The sequence below is a fragment of the Canis lupus genome, chromosome Y (assembly GCF_048164855.1).
Source record: "Canis lupus baileyi chromosome Y, mCanLup2.hap1, whole genome shotgun sequence".
In the NCBI taxonomy this organism is placed as follows: Eukaryota; Metazoa; Chordata; class Mammalia; order Carnivora; family Canidae; genus Canis; species Canis lupus.
The window spans coordinates 7236672-7256498 of record NC_132877.1 but is presented as its reverse complement, the minus strand read 5'-3'; the positions used below and the strand labels follow the sequence as shown (position 1 = coordinate 7256498).

At 35.6% G+C, this 19827-nt stretch overlaps 1 protein-coding gene across 25 annotated transcripts in view; it reads left to right on the top strand.

Annotated features, from left to right (window-relative positions):
* LOC140629111 (zinc finger X-chromosomal protein-like) overlaps positions 1-19491 on the top strand; it is a 64601-nt gene extending 45110 nt beyond the window's left edge. For 23 of the 25 annotated variants that reach the window (XM_072818582.1, XM_072818584.1, XM_072818567.1 and 20 more), the window contains 6 exons: positions 1298-1867; positions 9403-9552; positions 10179-10322; positions 10499-10654; positions 11307-11447; positions 12401-16140. In XM_072818582.1, coding sequence (XP_072674683.1) covers positions 1298-1867; positions 9403-9552; positions 10179-10322; positions 10499-10654; positions 11307-11447; positions 12401-13584 — 2345 coding nt within the window. In that variant the 3' untranslated portion in view covers positions 13585-16140. Of the gene's footprint in view, positions 1-1297; positions 1868-7832; positions 7931-9402; positions 9553-10178; positions 10323-10498; positions 10655-11306; positions 11448-12400; positions 16141-18808 lie in introns of those variants that run through there. The other 2 variants (XM_072818587.1, XM_072818588.1) reach the window with 2 other exon arrangements.
* The last annotated feature ends 336 nt before the right edge of the window (positions 19492-19827 follow it).

Below are 19827 nucleotides of genomic sequence, written 5' to 3'. Positions count from 1 at the left end.
ACTTTTTCATTATTTCTATATGTAATTCAAGTGGGGATAATTAATATGAAAGACTTTCTGGAACTTTTATTATTCTTTGGCTCTTTTGATCCTTTTTGTTTGTTGAATAATCTGTGTTTCTCTGATGGCCTAGCCAGTGAGACAGTCATGAATTAGGCAGCTGCTTAAAGTCAACTGTTCTGAGTCACAACCAGGATCAACTGATAATTGAGTAGTTTTTTTTAAGGGAAGACTTCATACTTGTTGTTCTGTGGACCAGGAGCCAAAATACCATATTTGTTTTGTTTTATTTTATGTTATAATTTGGAAAGGACAGTCTTCTTTCTGTTCCCACTCATCTCACTCATTCAGAGTGATATTTACTGAGCACAATATGTGTGCAAACAATTGTGTGATTTTGGTGAAGTCATTTAATCTCATTGGGCTGCGACTGTTTCACTCCTATACCTTTTTTTCTGTAATCGCAAACTGGACTACAAATAGGATTTCTTAAACTTGGTGGAACTTCTTGGAATTGGGAGTGTGGGTGATGGGAGGAGGCTATATGGAAGCTGTGTATCTTTGCCAAGTTGATATGACCCATCTCTACTAACCTCATCCTCCAGTGCTCCAGAGCAACTTCGCTTTTATTCATCTTCCTATCCACAGAGATCCTTAATCAGTGGTCTTTCCTTATCCGTAGTCTTCTAGCTCTATTTTCATTTATGCCCCAGTTCCTTTTTAGCTAAAGTCATAGTTTAATTTCTAAATTTCTAGTCCTATACAGAGGAAACTTTTGGAACATTACACCAGAATAGATGCATTGATTTTAAAGAGTGAAAGAAGAAAAGGAAGGGAAGAAAAAATATGTAGTAGTGTTGAAAAGAAGAAAATTGATAGATTTAAGGATTATAGAAAAAGGGGAAAATGAAACATAGATGAAGGAAAATGATTTATTCGTTTTCTGAATTTATCTTACTTCCTTAAGATTTATTTCATTTTACTTTCCTTGAAACTTTCCATGTTGATTATTTTCTAAAAATACTTTTCTTCTGCAACTGCCTCACATTTTTTGTTTCCTACTATTATCTTTTTACCTATTAACTGACTAGGGTCAAATAAAAGCAGTTCTTATGTTAATTTCTATTTGTTACACGATGAGTCAAAAATAGATTCCCTATTTCCTTAATCTCCTTCAATAAGAAAAACTGAGGATCTATTTTGTTTACTAGTAGAAATTAAGTAGAATTTATATATCCTTTAAGAGAGTTATGCATGCCTACCTGAAATTTTTCATTTTAATTTTTGTTTTTTGAAGGAACTGACGCTACGCACATGGATGGTGATCAAATTGTTGTGGAAGTTCAAGAAACTGTTTTTGTTTCAGATGTTGTGGATTCAGATATAACTGTACATAACTTTGTTCCTGATGACCCAGACTCAGTTGTAATCCAAGATGTTATTGAGGATGTTGTTATTGAGGATGTTCACTGCTCAGATATCTTAGAAGAAGCAGATGTTTCTGAAAATGTCATCATTCCCGAGCAAGTGCTTGGCTCAGATGTAACCGAAGAAGTTTCTTTAGCACACTGCACAGTCCCAGATGATGTTTTAGCTTCTGACATTACTTCAGCCTCAATGTCTATGCCAGAACATGTATTAACAAGTGATTCTATACACGTATCTGATGTTGGACATGTTGAACATGTGGTTCATGATAGTGTAGTAGCAGCAGAAATTATTACTGATCCTCTGACAACAGACGTCATTTCAGAAGAAGTATTGGTAGCAGATTGTGCGTCTGAAGCAGTCATAGATGCCAGTGGGATCCCTGTGGAGCAGCAAGATGATGACAAAAACAACTGTGAGGACTACCTTATGATTTCATGTAAGTCTTGGGTAAAGTGATTTTATCTTTGAAAGCTTTCTTCTATCATGCATCAGGATGATATTTTCTTCACTTAAACTTATATAAAATTAAGATAAATGTGATAAGACTATGCATTCTTTTAGTATGGATTTTGTTACAATAAACCATAATTAAGAAAACTAAAATGGTAAAAGTAAACCGTTATTTCTGTGTGAGAATGGATTACAAAGATGAGAAAAATTAGGCCACCTGGGTGGCTCAGTTGCTTAAATCTAATTCTTGATCTCAGCTCAAGTTTTCAATTCAGTGTTATGAGCTCAGGCCTTCATTGGGCTCTCTGTCTAGAGCCTGCTTTAAAAAGATGAGAAAAAGATTGAAAGGAAAAACTATTACAAATCATAAATGGTGTGATTAGGCTGTTACCTCTCATCAGAATCACCATTGAGCCTTGAATGGATTACAGCTTGAAAAAAAAAATTTTGTCTTTCATTATGCAGTCACTTCTGACCTTTCTTTCTTCTATACCAGTAGTCTTTCCCTTGCAAAGTAATGATCATATTTTCAAAAACAGGGAATCCCTGGGTGGCTCAGCAGCTTAGTTCCTGCCTTTGGCAGTAAATTTAATTAGAACAAAATTTTTATAAGAAATTTATCTAGACATTTCTGTTTTCTTGGTATCTTCTAGGAAAGATATTTCCTCTAATGCTGCATTATAATTTAAAACCCTATTGGTTGGGGGCGGGGCGGACACCTGGGTGGCTCAGTGGTTGAGCATCTGCCTTCGACTGAGGGCATGATCCTGAGGTCCTGGAATCGAGTCCTGCATCGAGGGATCCTCCTTCTCCCGCAGTCTGTGTCTCTGCCTCTCTCTCCGTGTCTCTCATTAAATAAATTCTTTTAAAAAAAATAAAATAAAATCCTATTTGGGGAGGGAGGAATAGAGGAGAAACTAGGGTTGACTGGTTTTTAGTTAAGTATGTAGAGGAATCGTGGACTGATCTGATTTTATACATTATAAGAAGAAACTGAAATGTTATATTGACTACCTGTTTCAATGCTTTTCATAGCATGAGACATGGAAATAGTTTGTCTTTCATTTATTTAGCATGTACAGCCTAAAGAGTTTAAACAAATGTCTACTTTTTTCTTTAAATACTTCAGTAAGTTAATGCATCTAAATGCCTGATAGTTTTTAAAAGTGTTTAGAATCCATCTCAGCAAGTTTCTTCCTTTGAAGATCTCACTTTTTTTTTATTTGTTTGTTTATCTTAAAGATTTTATTTATTCATGGAGACAGAGAGACGCAGAGATAGAGGGAGAAGCAGGCTTCCTGCAGGGAGCCCAGTATGGGACTCCATCTCAGGACCGTGAGAACATGCCCTGAGCCAAAGGCAGACTTCCAACTGCTGAGCCACCCAGGCGTGCCTGAGTAGATCTTTCTTGAGAACAGATGTATATATCTTACCCACTTAGGTATCTCCCCCACCAAACCCTATACATATTCCATGTGAATTATTTGTTGAATAAACATATTTATTAACTGTATAGATAAAATCCTGTGGATATCCTGCTTCAAAGGCCATCTAATTTACGTATTTTTATCATTTGACCTGGTATTATTTCTGATTATCAGTTTTGTCGTATGTCAGTAAAACAAGTTTCAGTGAATAAATGAAACTTAAATTCTCTTGTTTGATGTATAAAAGATGAGGATCACAATACCATTTATTGCTTCTAGTAGTTTTTGGAGCAGAAGGGATGGTAAAATATTTATTTCACTTATTTTTTATTTCTATATTTAACTCATTCTCTAGTTTTATAGCAACTTATTGGATACGTATGTAGCTTATACTCATAAGCTCCTTACCAGGTGATTTGTTTTGTTTTAATATTCATCATTTTTTTTAATCTAATAGAACACAGTAATATAAATAAGGATATTTTAGGGAAAATGTCTTGATTAGATTTTTAAAGTTTGCTTTGATAAAGTTAAGAAAACTTTTTATTATTAGACTAGAATTGATGCCTTTAAAGGAATCTAAAATGTATTTCCAAAATATGAAAGTAGATATAAAATATCTTAAAAGAGATATTACCATAAACTTAAAAGGAGGTAGCAATTAAATTTTTAGGGAGACTGTGATATCAAGAATTGCCATATTAGATCCCTGGGTGGCGCAGCAATTTAGCGCCTGCCTTTGGCCCAGGGCGCAATCCTGGAGACCCGGGATCGAATCCCACATCAGGCTCCCGGTGCATGGAGCCTGCTTCTCCCTCTGCCTGTGTCTCTGCCTCTCTCTCTCTCTTTCTCTCTCTGTGTGACTATCATAAATAAAAAAAAAAGAAAGAAAAAAAAAGAATTGCCATATTAGGGGCAGCCCCGGTGGCACAGTGGCTTAGCGCTGCCTGCAACCCAGGGCGTGATCCTGGAGACCCTGGGTCGAATCCCATGTCGGGCTTTCTGCATGGAGCCTGCTTCTCCCTCTGCCTGTGTCTCTGCTTCTCTCTCTGTGTGTGTCTCTATGAATAAATAAATAAAATCTTAAAAAAAAAAGAATTGCCATATTACTTAAAATACTTAATTTTCAACAAAAATCATGAGACATACATCCATAGCCAATTGAATTTTTATTTTTTATTTTTTTAAAGATTTTTATTTATCCTTTCATGAGAGACACAGAGAAAGAGAAGCAGAGAGATAGGCAGAGGGAGAAGTGGGCTCCACAGGGAGCCGATGTGGAACCCAGTCCCAGGTCTCCAGGATCACACCCCGGGCCAACGGTGGGGCTGCCCCCAATTGAATTTTTAAAACTTAAACTTTTCACAGTGTAAGGGGAAACAATAGTCATATCTTCAGCAAGTGATGTTGGGATAACTGCTTGTTCACATGTAAATGAACAAAGTTGGGCTGCTACTGCAAAATGTATAAAAATCTTAAAACCAACTGAAGACGTCTATTGTAACTAAAATTCAAAACATCTTAGAAAAAAGGAAGAGATGTTAAGTATTCTTGAAGGTAATGTTTATTAAGATAGGTAACCAGAAGCACAGGAAAAGAAAAATACACATGTATTTCTGTTTGAAAATGTTTTTGTTGCCAAAAACACTGTAAAGAAAGTGATACAATAACAGGATGGAAGGAAATATTTGTAATGTGTTTGTCTAAGCATCTAGGGAACAGTCCTTATAAGAATGTCTGCAACTGAGTAATAAAAATGGACAAAGTCCTTGACATTGTCCAAAGAGGAAAGTAAGCCCATGAAGGACACTCAACATCTTTAGTCATTTGAGGGATACAAATCAAAATCAGTTAGACACTTCACATTCTCTGAAATGGTTATTTTAAAAAATGGAAAATAAGTTTTGGCAAGAATGGGGACATTTTGTAAAACCCATAAATTGGGATTGGTAACGTAAAATTGTTTAGCCACTTTGGGAAGATTTCACAAATCTTTAAAAAGTTAAACATTGGGGGATCCCTGGTGGCTCCGCGGTTTGGCACCTGCCTTTGGCCCAGGGCGCGGTCCTGGAGTCCCAGGATCGAGTCCCACGTCAGGCTTCTGGCATGGAGCCTGCTTCTCCCTCCGCCTGTGTCTCTGCCTCTCTCTCTCTCTCTCTCTATCATAAAATAAATAAATCTTAAAAAAAAAAAAGTTAAACATTGAATTAAAATATGACCCAGTTGCTACTACTAAGCATAAACACAGAAGAATTTAGAGAAAAAAAAAGGAAACAAACTTTTAATGCTTTCAGTTGATGAATTGATGTTTAAAATGTGGCATCATCATGTGGTGGAATATTACTTGGTAATGAAAAGGAAATGAAGCACTGGTACAAGCTACAAAACAGATGAACTTTGAAGATAAGAGGACATGAGGCACCTGGGTGATTCAGTGGTTGAGTTGTCTGCCTTTGGCTCATGTTGTGATCGAGTCCTGCATTGGGCTCCCCATGGGGAACCTGCTTCTTCCTCTGCCTGTGTCTCTGCCTCTCATGGATGAATAAATCTTTAAAAAAAAAGAAAAGAAAAGAAGAGGTATATGGAATGTGTTGACTAGTTATATCTATAAAGAGAAAAGTAGATTTCCTAGTCTAATTGTAGAATAAGTTCTAGAAAGGAGTTAGCAAAAGAACGTAGAGGTATTTTTTAGGGGGTGATGTACATAATCTGGAGTTAGATGATGGTTGCAAAGTACATTAATTTACTAAAAACCATAGAGGCTCTAGTCCATTAGTATGTTTTTTTTTAAAAGAAGAATTGTATATAAATCACTTGGTGATGTCTCAAGATTTCTACCCAAGCCGCCTTCTTTGTTTTTAAATTTTAATTTTTAATGGCAGATTTAAAACCACAGTGAGAGTGGCAGCCTAGGTGGTTCAATGGTTTAGTGTCACCTTCAGCCCAGGTCATGATCCTGGAGACCCAGGATTGAGTCCTATGTCGGGCTTCCTGCATGGATCCTACTTATCCCTCTGCCTGTGTCTCTGCCTCTCTCTCTCTCTGTCTCTCTCTGTCTCTCATGAATAAATAAATAAAATTAAGAAAAGAAATAATAAAACCACAGTGAGATTTTACGTGGTAACAGGACATTTAAGATTTGTGGGTTTTTTTTTTTAAGTTGCTTTTGTAATATTTCATTTAGATAATTTAGTAGTTGAATTAGACACTTTTTCAAGGTGGAATTTTCAAGGTGAATTCTACTTTTCTCTGGAAATAAATTAGCTTTGCTCTTAGGTAAATGTGAAAATCTGATTGTGTTTTTCTAACATATTTCTTAAAAGATATAAGTAACCCAAAATATCTTTTATAAGCTACAAGTAAATATTAACATTTTTCAAGTTCCACAGTCATTAGATGGTGGGGTTTTTGAGTTTTATCTCATGATTACCCATAAACTAATACTTCCATGAAGATCTTGGGTGACCATGTAAACACAGGTATTAAGATTTTTTTCAGTATCTGTTTAGAATCACTTGTACAGACTTCCAAACTTTATCTGTATTATCAAAGATTAATCCTTTAAAGAAGCTTTAGATTTATTCAAGTGCTCTCCCTGTCTGATTTGCCAAGATCTCTGTCTTCTAATTGCTGACTCAGTTGACATTTCAAAGGTACCTTTGAGAAATGACCTCAGCTCAGTCAGCTCGGTATGTCAAAAAAGCATGTATTTAGCTCTGAAGAAAAGAAGTATGCCTAAGATCACAGTTAAGGCTACTTTACCAACAAGCACTATAAAATATAGGTAAATATCCTGATTAACTTCAAGATATACAGAAGGGGCATAAATGTATCTGTGTTATGTATGTACCAAATGCAAAGAGCTTAACCAAGTTTATGTCATTAAGCTCATCCTACTGCAGCTTACTCTCTTTCACTTCTCAGGTTCTTAATCTGGTTTCCCATTCTTTAGCCTAAATCCTTGTCTCCTCTATGCTTTGTATATGGTTGAAGATATCTGGGGGCAGTCTGGGTGGCTCAGGCGGCTTTAGTGCCGCCTTCAGCCCAGAGTACCTGGACACCCGGGATGGAGTCCCACATCAGGCCCCCTGCATGGAGCCTGCTTCTCCCTCTCCCTGTGTCTCTGCCCCTCTCTCTCTCTCTCTCTCTCTCTATCTCTCTCTGTGTGTTGCTCATGAATAAATAAATAAAATCTTTAAAAAAAAAAAAAAAAGATAGGATGTTTTTCTGGTTTCTGAGCTTCAGCCCTGCCCTCCAATCTCAGAAGGAGATTGGAAGAAGTGCTTAAAGAAGAAGTGCTTTCTTTTTTAAGGAAAATTTCTTTGTTTTTGCTCCTTGTTTTATCTTGTTCCTTTCCGTCTGAGATCTTGATCTCATAAATCACCATGTCCTCTACCTCCAGCCTCTTTTTTTCTTTATTACTCCCACAGGTTATGAGCATATTTAAGTATCAGTGACATAGTTGTTTCTTTCTTCCTGCATTCCATTCTAACTACTATTTTGTTCTCCTTTTTTGCAGTAAACTTCTTAAAGAAATTAACATCCATCTTACAAATCTTCAATATACTTGAATCTGACTCCATATAGCATTCTCTAAAATACTTAATATGAGTGACCTCTGGGTTAGTATAAGCCACTACAGGTGTTGCTCCTTGACTTTGTACTTATCTTATTGCTGTGGACCATATTTAGGATTTTCTATATTTGTGAGATTTTAGGATATTGTTTGAAAGCAGTATTGCAGAATTCCTGGGTGGTTCAGTGATTTAGTGCCTGCCTTCAGCCCAGGGTGTGATCCTGGATTCCCAGGATCAAGTTCCATATTGGGCTCCCTGTGGAGTCTGCTTCTTCTCCCTCTCCCTATGTCTCTGCCTCCCTCTCTCGATGTCATTCGTGAATAAATAAATAAAATCTTTAAAAAAAAAATACAGTATTAGTGTATTTTCACTTTTTAATGCTGGCTTTTGAAAGATTAAATTCATCTGAATAGTCTCGGTAAGATATTCTTTGTAATTCTTTTTTTTTTTTTTTAAGATTTTATTTATTTATTCATGAGAGACACACACACAGAGAGAGAGGCAGAAACACAGGCAGAGGGAGAAGCAGGCTCCATGTAGGGAGCCCGACATGGGACTCGATCCCAGGTCTCCAGGATCACACCCTGGGCTGAAGGCAGCGCTAAACCGCTGCGCCATCTGGGCTGCCATTTTTTGTAATTCTGTGTAAAAATTTTGATTAGACAAATGGAGTTTTTGGACCTTTTGAAAAAGAATTCTATGGGTAATTTATAGAACTCTTTCAAAGATATCAAAATCTAACTTCTATCTCTATAAGCCACTGTTAAGAATTTAAGATGCCTTAAAGCTAAAGACATCAATGGATGACTGCAGGTGGATAGCAGTGGATGAAAGATTACATTTTATGAGGATTATTTTTTGATATTTATTCCAATTCAGAGTCTGTTTCTTTATTATTTTTTACTTTTATCAATTTTCCAAATGCAAAGTATAGTATTGTATTTCGTTAGTTACTTTTATAAAGCTTAAATTAGGAAATAGTTTTTCCATATCCCCTGAATCTTGACTGTCATGAGTCATGTGTCTCTATTGGTAGGGGTACCTTTTTTTTTTTTTTTCCCCAAAAAATATAAACAAGTGGCATGCCTGAGTGGCTCAGCGGTTGAGCTTCTGCCTTTGGCTCGGTGCATGATCCAGGGGTCACTGGATCAAGTCCTACATCGGGCTCCCAGGAGGGAGACTGCTTCTGTCTCTGCCTCTCTCTCTCTGTGTCTCTCATGGATAAATAAAATCTTTAATATGTATATATACATTATACATTATAATGTATTAAGAATATATACATAAACAAGTTACTTTCATTTACTTGAGAATATTATATATTTAAGTATACATTTGCTGCATTTGCCAGCAATGACTCAGTTTTATGAATTCAAATGGGCATGTTTTGTGTGTATGATGCAAATGCCATGTATGTGTCTGTGTGCAGAGATTATTTTTGTAAAAGGACTTTCCAAAAAGGTAATAATTTATTTACATGTCTGTTACTGTTACTTCTGTATTTCTTCTCTTTTCAGTGGATGATGCTGGCAAAATAGAACATGGTGGCTCCTCCGGAATGACCATCGACACGGAGTCCGAAATTGATCCTTGTAAGGTGGATGGCACTTGCCCTGAAGTCATCAAGGTATACATTTTTAAAGCTGACCCTGGAGAGGATGACTTAGGTAAGAAGAAAGCTTCAGCATATTATACATCCTGATCAGATACACTTCAATTTGATTTCTTTTGGGTGGTTTAGATTGAGGACGTTTGATACTTTTTCTCTTCTCCTCTTTTCTCTTTCTTGCTCTTTTTAGATTGTATTTATTTGTTTGACAGAGAAAACACAAGCAGGGAGAGCAGGAGAGGGAGAAACAGGCTCTCTGTTGAGCAGGAAGCCTGATGTGGGGCTCTGTGATTATGGGATCATGAACCAGGCCAAAAGCAGACTCACCGAAGTGACTGAGCTACCCAGGTGCCCCTGAAATCTTTTCTGAAGAGAACTTTTAAGCAAGAATTTTAGGGCAGCCCCGGTGGCTCAGCCCGGTTAGTGCCGCCTTCAGCCTGGGACATGATCCTGGAGACCCGGGATCGAGTCCCACATCGGGCTCCCTGCATGGAGCCTGCTTCTCCCTCTGCCTGTGTCTCTGCCTCCCTCTCTCTTTCTGTATCTCTCATTAACAAAAAATAATAATAATAATAATCAAGAATTTTATTGTGGCAGTAGAAAAATATATAGAAAGTGTAATAAGTTAAACAGGTGGAAATGAAGTTTTCACATTAAATTTGGAGCTGTCATCTTCCCTGATAGGTGGCACTGTGGACATTGTGGAGAGTGAGCCTGAGAATGACCATGGAGTTGAATTACTTGATCAGAATAGCAGTATTCGAGTTCCAAGGGAAAAGATGGTTTATATGACTGTTAACGATTCTCAGCAAGAAGATGAAGATTTAAGTAAGTAGGTGCCTTTGTTGTGGGAGAAAATTTTGTTTCTGTTTACAGTAATATATGAAAATAATGTTAATGAGTCTGTAACATTTGAAACTTGTTTGTCTGAATTCAAACAAGTATCTTTTTCTGTCTGACCTTTGTAAACCTGATTATAAACGTTTTACTAATTTTCTAATTAGATGTTGCTGAAATTGCTGATGAAGTTTATATGGAAGTCATAGTAGGAGAGGAGGATGCAGCAGTTGCAGCAGCAGCAGCAGCTGCTGTTCATGAACAGCAGATGGATGACAATGAAATAAAAACTTTCATGCCAATAGCATGGGCAGCAGCTTATGGTGAGTCACATACAGTAGCTCAAAGGATTGCATAGTTGTGGAATACGAATTCACCATTGAGAATAATTTCAGTAGTTTCAGATTTCAGAAATAGGAAGTATCAATATAGTGATTTAAGGACACAGAGAATGTATATTCTGCCTATTTTTGCCTTTCATTTTATTATTATTTTCAAGATTTTGTTTGTTTATGAGAGACACAGAAAGAAAGGCAGAGACATAGGCAGAGGGAGGAGCAGGCTCCCTGTGAGGAGTCTGATGTGGGACTTGATCCCAGGATCCCAGGATCACACCCTGAACCAAAGGCAGAAGTTCAACCAATGAGCCACCCAGGCATCCCTCCCTTTAATTTTAATAGGAATTTACTTCGCCTATGTTATCTAAGAGATAGACATTAAAGGTGGAATTTTTATCTTCAGTATCTGGGTCATGATTTTATAATTTTGAGTGTCATCAAGGTGAAAAATGCTGCTACATTTGGAAGCTAGGCTTTTCATGTTGTTCAGTACATAATATGCCCTTATAGCGCATTACGTGGATAGGGAGTTTGTCATTCATGAGTATCGTGGCTTTTCATTGTTATGGTTAATAAAGAATCCCTAATTCTTTATAAAGAATACTGTATAATTTTGTTTTTTAATACACATTGTTAGGTAATAATTCTGATGGCATTGAAAACCGGAATGGCACTGCAAGTGCCCTCTTGCACATAGATGAGTCTGCTGGGCTTGGCAGACTGGCTAAACAAAAACCAAAGAAAAGAAGAAGACCTGATTCCAGGCAGTACCAAACAGGTGAGGGTGCACAAGTTCCATAATACAGTGTGCTCTGCAAGCTCAGAGATGTAAATAGTATGTATCCACAGAAGTGTTATCATAGTTTAGACCATATGTAGCTTTTATGTGTATTAAAAAAATAATTTTAAGAATTCAGTGATATTCATGAATGATTTCCTGGAATAAAAACAAATAGGCTTTGAGTCAGACATTGAGGACAGAGTAAAGTCTCAGGATATTTTAGTGGAAATTAAAATAAATCCCTAAAATTAATGTTATTTCATCTGAGTGAAGAAATTTAAACTTTTTTGTCAGCTTTATGCTATAAAGCAGGCATTATTTATAGAAGCAGAGGACAAATATATCAGTTGTCCATTGGATAATTCTTTCCAGTATAATCTTGTATGTTGTAATAATTTTTTAGTAGGTATGGTTCAATTTCAAGTTAGCATAAATTTGGTTTGCAGTAATGAAACTGAAAGGTTTTATGAATTGTTTTTATGAATTATTTTCTATAGATTCCCAAGTATATATGGCTTTTTTATTGTTACTTATTCATAAGAGACACAGAGAGGCAGAGACATAGGCAAAGGGAGAAGCAGGCTCTCAGCAGTGAGCCAGATGCAGGACTCCATCCCAGAATCCCAGAATCAGGACCTGAACTAAGGCAGATACTAAGAACTAAGCAGATTTAGCACTGCTAAATCAACCACTGAGCCACCCAGACACCCCTATATATGGCTTTAAATGTCTTTTAAACTGGAAATGAGATTTGTAGTTACATTGAATGAAGTTTCTGAACAACAGTTTCTTCATTACTGGGTTTTTCTATCCTCTTTTGTTGAAAAACGAAAGAATATTAGCTTTTAGGAGTACTTTAGCACTATTTTCAGAGCACACACTTTAAGTGGTTGAAGAACCAAAGCAGAACTTGGTTTGATCACTCATGTTCTTTTCTTTCCCTTTCTTAGCAATAATTATTGGCCCTGATGGACATCCCTTGACTGTCTATCCTTGCATGATTTGTGGAAAAAAATTTAAGTCGAGAGGTTTTTTGAAAAGGCACATGAAAAACCATCCTGAACACCTTTCCAAGAAGAAGTACCGCTGTACTGACTGTGATTACACTACAAATAAGAAGATAAGTTTACACAACCACCTGGAGAGCCACAAGCTAACAAGCAAGGCAGAAAAGTCTATCGAATGCGAGGAGTGTGGGAAGCATTTCTCTCACGCTGGGGCTTTGTTTACACACAAAATGGTGCATAAGGAAAAGGGAACCAACAAAATGCACAAGTGTAAATTCTGTGAATATGAGACAGCTGAACAAGGCTTATTGAATCGCCACCTTTTGGCGGTTCACAGCAAGAACTTTCCTCATATTTGTGTGGAGTGTGGTAAAGGTTTTCGTCACCCGTCAGAGCTCAAAAAGCACATGCGAATCCACACTGGCGAGAAGCCATACCAGTGCCAATACTGCGAATATAGGTCTGCAGACTCTTCTAACTTAAAAACACATGTGAAAACCAAGCATAGTAAAGAGATGCCATTCAAGTGTGACATCTGTCTTCTGACTTTCTCAGATACCAAAGAGGTGCAGCAACATGCTGTCATCCACCAAGAAAGCAAAACACACCAGTGTTTGCATTGTGACCACAAGAGTTCGAACTCAAGCGATTTGAAACGACACATAATTTCAGTTCACACAAAGGACTACCCCCATAAGTGTGACATGTGTGATAAAGGCTTTCACAGGCCTTCCGAACTCAAGAAACATGTGGCTGCCCACAAGGGTAAGAAAATGCACCAGTGTAGACATTGTGACTTTAAGATTGCAGATCCATTTGTTCTAAGTCGCCATATTTTGTCAGTTCACACAAAAGATCTTCCATTTAGGTGTAAGAGATGTAGAAAGGGATTTAGGCAACAGAATGAGCTTAAAAAGCATATGAAGACACATAGTGGCAGGAAAGTGTATCAGTGTGAATATTGTGAGTACAGCACTACAGATGCCTCAGGCTTTAAACGGCACGTTATCTCCATTCATACGAAAGACTATCCTCATCGTTGTGAGTACTGCAAGAAAGGGTTCCGGAGACCTTCAGAAAAGAACCAGCACATAATGCGACATCATAAAGAAGTTGGCCTGCCCTAATAGTACTTCTGTAGACATTTGTGGAGATGTTGGCCTTAAAGCAGCAATCTCATTTCAAAGCCAATCAATCTCATTGAAATGCAATACTGTACATCAATTTATGCTGTATACAAATAGAATTATTGCTTCTAGTCAACTTTTCTTTACATTTTACTAGAGTGTTCTGGATCCTATTCAGTTTGTTCAGTGGCAAAAAGTAGCAACATTGAAGTTGCTTTTTAAAAATCCCTGATTCTGTACTGAATTTTCAGTCTTAGAAGTTTTCTTATTCATTTTAAATATTTACTTTTTTCATATTGATGGTACTTTTCTAAGACCACTTAAAGATAAAAAAACAACATAGGATTGGTAACTAAATTGAATTACTTTGACTCATTTTTCCCTTATAATTCTTTCACATTAAATAGGAACATCTGTTAATACAAACAGATTTTACTGTTGGGTCTAATTATTACATGAAAGTAATTTCCTTGTTTTGCTTAATTAATATTTCAAGACCATGTGACAATGAAACTTTTCCATTTGAGCCTGTAGCACTGCTAAATCTAGTACCTTTGCTAGGTTTGTGTTTAATTTTCATTTTATTGAAAAGACAAAAGAAGCTTTCTTGTAACTTTCTGTATAGTACATCTTTTGTCAGCATAGCACACTTTTAGAAAAGTTACTGAAAGGTTTTACATAACTCCTGTTTGTTATTCTTCCATCTATATAGTTTTGTTTTAGAATACTTGGATTCTACAAACAAGACTTAACTGTGAACTGAGTTTTGGAATATTAGAGATAAATGGTGGCTTGTAGGCTGTTTTACAACTGGATCTGTAAGTGTACACCAGATTTTATATGTGCCTGTGTTACTTATTCTACATATTTACACACACAATTTCAAATTTAAGTCTATAATGAAAAGTGTTAAATGTACAATTAAATGAAGATCCAGGGATGTATGAAAGAGCATTTTGCAAACTTCCTATTCAGGAAGATTAAATTAAACTTGAGTGAGGGGGAAATTGGAAAGTAAGAACAGTAGTATTTTTAAAGAGTGAAGATATTTTCCTTAAATGTCTTTGGTAATTTGAAAAGAAGAGTTAAGGTATTTCTAGAAAGAATATTTTTATATAAGTTTAGCTTCATAAACCTTAAGTTTTTCTGAAAAGCTAACAGCTATCTGATGACAGATGTCTCAGTGGTCACTGAGAAGCATGTAAAGTAAATATCTTCTCACAAAGTAAGGAGAATTAAGAAGATGAATGGCTGCAGAGAATGGGTGGTAATTAAAATTGGCAAGTTGAGACTTTTTTAATTTCTTAGCAAATTTGAACTCAAGTTTCTAACTCAAGTTAGCTTTGATTAGAAGAATTGTTTTAAAAGTATGTAATGAAAATGTGAGACTATTTGCAATATCAACAAGTCTTTCATACTTTTTTTGAGAGTTGGCATATTTTAAGCAGCAAGGGGTCACAAATAGATATAAAATGAAAAGTTAATTAGAATTTGGTTTGTGTTAATATGAATTTTCAAAAATAGGAAACTTTTCGTTTACTTATATTGGGTATTGGCACATACGTACTGGCACATTACACAAGAATAGGAATTTCCCCTCCCATTTGATAGCGCAACTTCATTATGGTGCTTCCTTCTACTCTTACTGTAAAGTTTTCGCCTTTTGCCTTTTCTCTGTGCCACTAATATTCATATTCAGAAACTTATGGGATTAGAAATCTAAATATTGGGGGGATTTGAAGGCTGGAATAATTTAGTCTTTTTAAATCGAATGCTTTAGGCACATAGAATTTAAACCTAGTGCCAACTAAGCAACAGGATGGATTTGGAACCTCTTAAGACTTCTTGACTCCCATGTATGTCTCACCCCATTTTTAGTATCCATTGTCCTGTTCTTAAAAACTCTTTATTTTTTGTTTGGGAATCTTTTCAGTTTTCCTTTCATTTGGTTTTGCCCTGGAGTATTATAAAAGGAAATGTTTAAATAAAAGTTTACATTTAAGAATTTTAAAACATTCTGTAAAATTAATACAGATAAATAACTATTTAATTATATTTTAAAAAGAAACTGAAAGATTAAAGAACACAACACTTGACATACTTTATATTTCTTTCTTAGTCTGGAGTCTTACACAGTTTTGTTTTTATTTTTTAAGCACAATATTGAAACCTTTAAAAGGTAATTAAAGATTTGGTCAAATGAATAAGATAAAACATTTGTGTTTATAAAGAAAACATGCAATTGTACTTGCTGTTATTTACTCATATTCGTTGCAGGCCATTTTGGTTCCTAAAACAATATGGTTAGCAAAGCTAATAAGCAAGTTTGGATGTTTCAGTTTAATATTTTAAAGAGGTACAGATTTTTACAAGAACATAAGTTATTGTTTTGTTGAAATAGCCTATTAAATATTATATGTCTCTTCCTCTGTACACACTGTAAAATACTTAAAAGTAACATACTTGATAAATTCATATAGAAAAGTGTGACACTATTGTAAATGTGTACTTGAGAATAACATTCAAAAATAAAAATCAGAAATATTTTCTTGTTAATCAGCGTTTAGTCTATTTCATATTGGTACTAAGGTAATATTTTAAAAAAAAAAATGAGTTTTGGGGAACCCTGGGTGGCGCAGCGGTTTAGCGCCTGCCTTTGGCCCAGGGCGCAATCCTGGAGACCTGGGATCGAATCCCACGTCGGGCTCCCGGTGCATGGAGCCTGCTTCTCCCTCTGCCTATGTCTCTGCCTCTCTCTCTCTCTCTCTCTCTCTCTGTGACTATCATAAATAAATAAAAAATTTAAAAAAATACTTAAATTAATAAAGTTTGTATTTAAAAAAAAATGAGTTTTGTTAAATCTAATAAACCTAAAACTATTTTTATTTCTCCATTTCTTAGAATGGAATGTAAAATGCATAATTGCTTTTGATTTTCTGACTTGGATGTAAAATTAGTCCTATGAGTTTACCATTAGTGTTTTAGAGTAGTAAAGAGCTAATTGGTGACTTCTTTGATGAATATATCCATGAATTAATTTTTTTCTTTTATTTTCATAAAAGATTTGTTTTACCCTCTTCATTTCTTCTGGTCTTAGGGAAACTATGCATGAAATTATGTTTTTTTATTTATTTTTTAAATATTTATTTATTCATGAGAGACACACAGAGAGAGAGAGAGGGGCAGACACAGGCAGAGGGAGAAGCAGGCTCCATGCAGGTAGCCTGACATGGGACTCTATCCCAGGTCTCCAGGATCAGACCCTGGGCTGAAGGCAGTGCTAAGCTGCTGAGCCACCTGGACTGCCCCTGAAGTGATGTTTTAGAGCACTTAAAGTTCATTTTAGTATAACTCCATACAAGTCAGTGATTATTATTATTATTTCCATAGAAAAAGACCCATTATATAGTTGTCTTTGTGGCTAGTTTGGAGGGCTTTAGCAGACTAACACACTTTAGTTGGTTTTTGTGATAGTAAGAATCTAAAGTTCTGTAAAAGTTATGAGAGGTTAAAAAAAAAGTTATGAGAGGTTATCTTATATTGTTTGTGCTGCTATAATAACAGACTGGGTGGCTTATGAACAACAAATTATTTCTCACAGCTCTGCAGGTTGGAACAAGATCAGGACGCAGTTGATAGATGGCCTCTTCGTATGATAGCAGGAGCAAGAGATTTCTTTTGAGATGTCTTTTATGAGGGCAGTAATTTCAGACATGGGGTCTCCAGCTTCAAAACCTACTCAACTCTCAAAGGCCTCACCATAATACCATCATATTGAGATTAGATTTCAGTGTTAGAATTTTAGGAGGACTAAACATTGGGTCTATAGCAGAAATTTTTTTTAAAAGGTCAAGATATTTGGATATTGAATTAAAATTTACAGAATTGAAGTTAAGCTAGTGAAACCATACAGTTAGTGCTTCTTAGTATACTGACCATGTCTTGCAACCATAACTACTTAGTTCCAAAATACCTTTGATTTTTAAAAAATATCTTTAAAGGTTCTTCACTCTTTAAACTCTAAAAGAGGAGCATATGTTGCTTAATAGTTCAAAAAACAAAAAATCTGAGCTAAATGTTGAGAATATAAATATCACTGATCAGAGTTACAAACCACTCAATAGCTATTCTAGAGCACTTAACAAAAACAACCCTGCCTGTGACCCCAAATAGTCTGCTAATTTACTGCCCTGTTTCTTTGGAATCTCAATTTTGTAATTTCATTTATTTCCACAAATTCTAGGTTTTGTATAAGGTGAAGCATTTTGACCAGTCAGTATTTTAAAGATGTAATATTTAAGAGCTTTGATTTTTGAACTGTGAGCCAGGGGCTTCCAACATTACTTGGAAACTTGTTTAAAGTGCAAAATCTTGGATGCACTCTGTACCTATAACATCAAAATTGCACTGAATTCAGCAATCTTTTTTATTGTAAAAAAAAAAAAATTTGCCATCTTAACCAATTTTAAGTATAAAGTATAAATTAAGTATATTGATAGTATTGTGAAAAAGATCTCCATAACTGTTTCATCTTGCATATTCTGTGAAGCAATGTACTCATTAATTCTTCTTTCTTCACTCCCACCAAGTCTCTAGTAATCACCATTCTATTTTCCGTAAAATGATGACTTAGGTTTGTCTCATAAATAGTAGAATTGTACAGTATTTGATTTTGTGTGTGATTGGCTTATTCATCTACCATCTCTGTTTGATGCTGATTTTAGTTTTTAGGTTTCCCCAGTAAGCATGAATTTAGCAATGCACTTTTTATATATATCCTTTATTATTTTGAGGTAATTCTATTCGTAATTCGTTGTTTTGAGCATGAATTATTGGGGTATTGAATTATGTCCAGTGTTTTTCTGAGTCAGTTGACATGGTAGTGTTTTTGTCATTTGTCCTGTTAATGTAGTATATATTACAAGGATTGATTATAGATCATTCTTTATAGTCTATTAACATTTATCCTTAGCTATATATAACATTATGGTGTATAATTGTTTTAATATGCTACTTCATTAGGTTTGTTATTATTAAGGATTTTTGTATTAGTATTCATCAGGGATGTTAGTCTATAATTTTCTTGTAATGTTTGTCTGGCTTTAGTATCAGATAATGCTGCTTCATAGGAGAGCACTTCCAGAAGACCTCCATGATTGGTGTTAATTCTTCCTTAATGTTAAATTTCACTAATAAAGCCCATCTTTTTTTTTTTTTTTTTTAGATTTTATTTGAGAGAAAGAGCACAAGTTGGGGGAGGGGCGGGGGGAGAAGCAGGCTCCCTGCTGGGCAGGGAAGAATCAGATGCGGGACTCTTGCCAGGACCCCCCCACCCCAGGATCATGACCTCATGACCTGAGCTGATCATGACCGGGATAATGACCTGAGCTGAAGGCAGATGCTTAAGCAACAGAGCCACCAACGCGCCCCAGAATCATCTTATTCTGAGCTTTCCTTTTGTTGGGAGTTTCTTTGTGACAGTTAACTAATTTATACTTGTTATAGGTATGCAGATCTTCATGATTTAGTATGTTGTGCATTTCTGAAAATCTTTATTTCACCTAGATTACTTAAAGAGCTAGTATTGAATTGTTCATGGTTAGTAGTAATATCCCTACGTTCATTGTTAATTTGTATTTTTTTTAGCTACTTTTCTAACGAACTTTTTAAAATCTAGCTAATTAATATTTTAACAGTTTTGTCAAAGCATCAACTTTTGGTTTTGTTAATTCTCTATTTTCTATTTCATTTATCTTTGTTTTCTTTCTTTGAGTTTTGTTGCTCTTTTTCTAGTACTTTACAGTTTAAATAGTTAATTTATAAAGATTGCCCAACTTTTTTGTATTTAGGATTTAAATGGTTACTTTTTGAAATTTTCTTCTCCTTTAATAAAGTATTCACAAAATATCCCTCTGAGAAGTGTTTTCACTATTTCTGTAATTTTGCTTTCTTAAATACATTTTCATTTTACTAAAGGGTTTTTTTTCCTAATTTCACTTGTGATTTTTTTTCCTTGATCCATTGGCAGTTTAATGGTTTGAGTTTTGTTTTCTTCTTAGGTTTATTTATTTATTTGAGAGTGAGAGAGCATATGTGAGCAAGGGGATGGGCAGAGGAAGAGGCAGAGAGAATTTCAAGCAAGACTCCCTGCTGAGCACAGAGTCCAGATAAAGGGCTTGGTCTCAGGACCCTGAGATCATGACCTGAGGAGAAATCAAGAGTCAGGCGCTTAACTGAGCCACT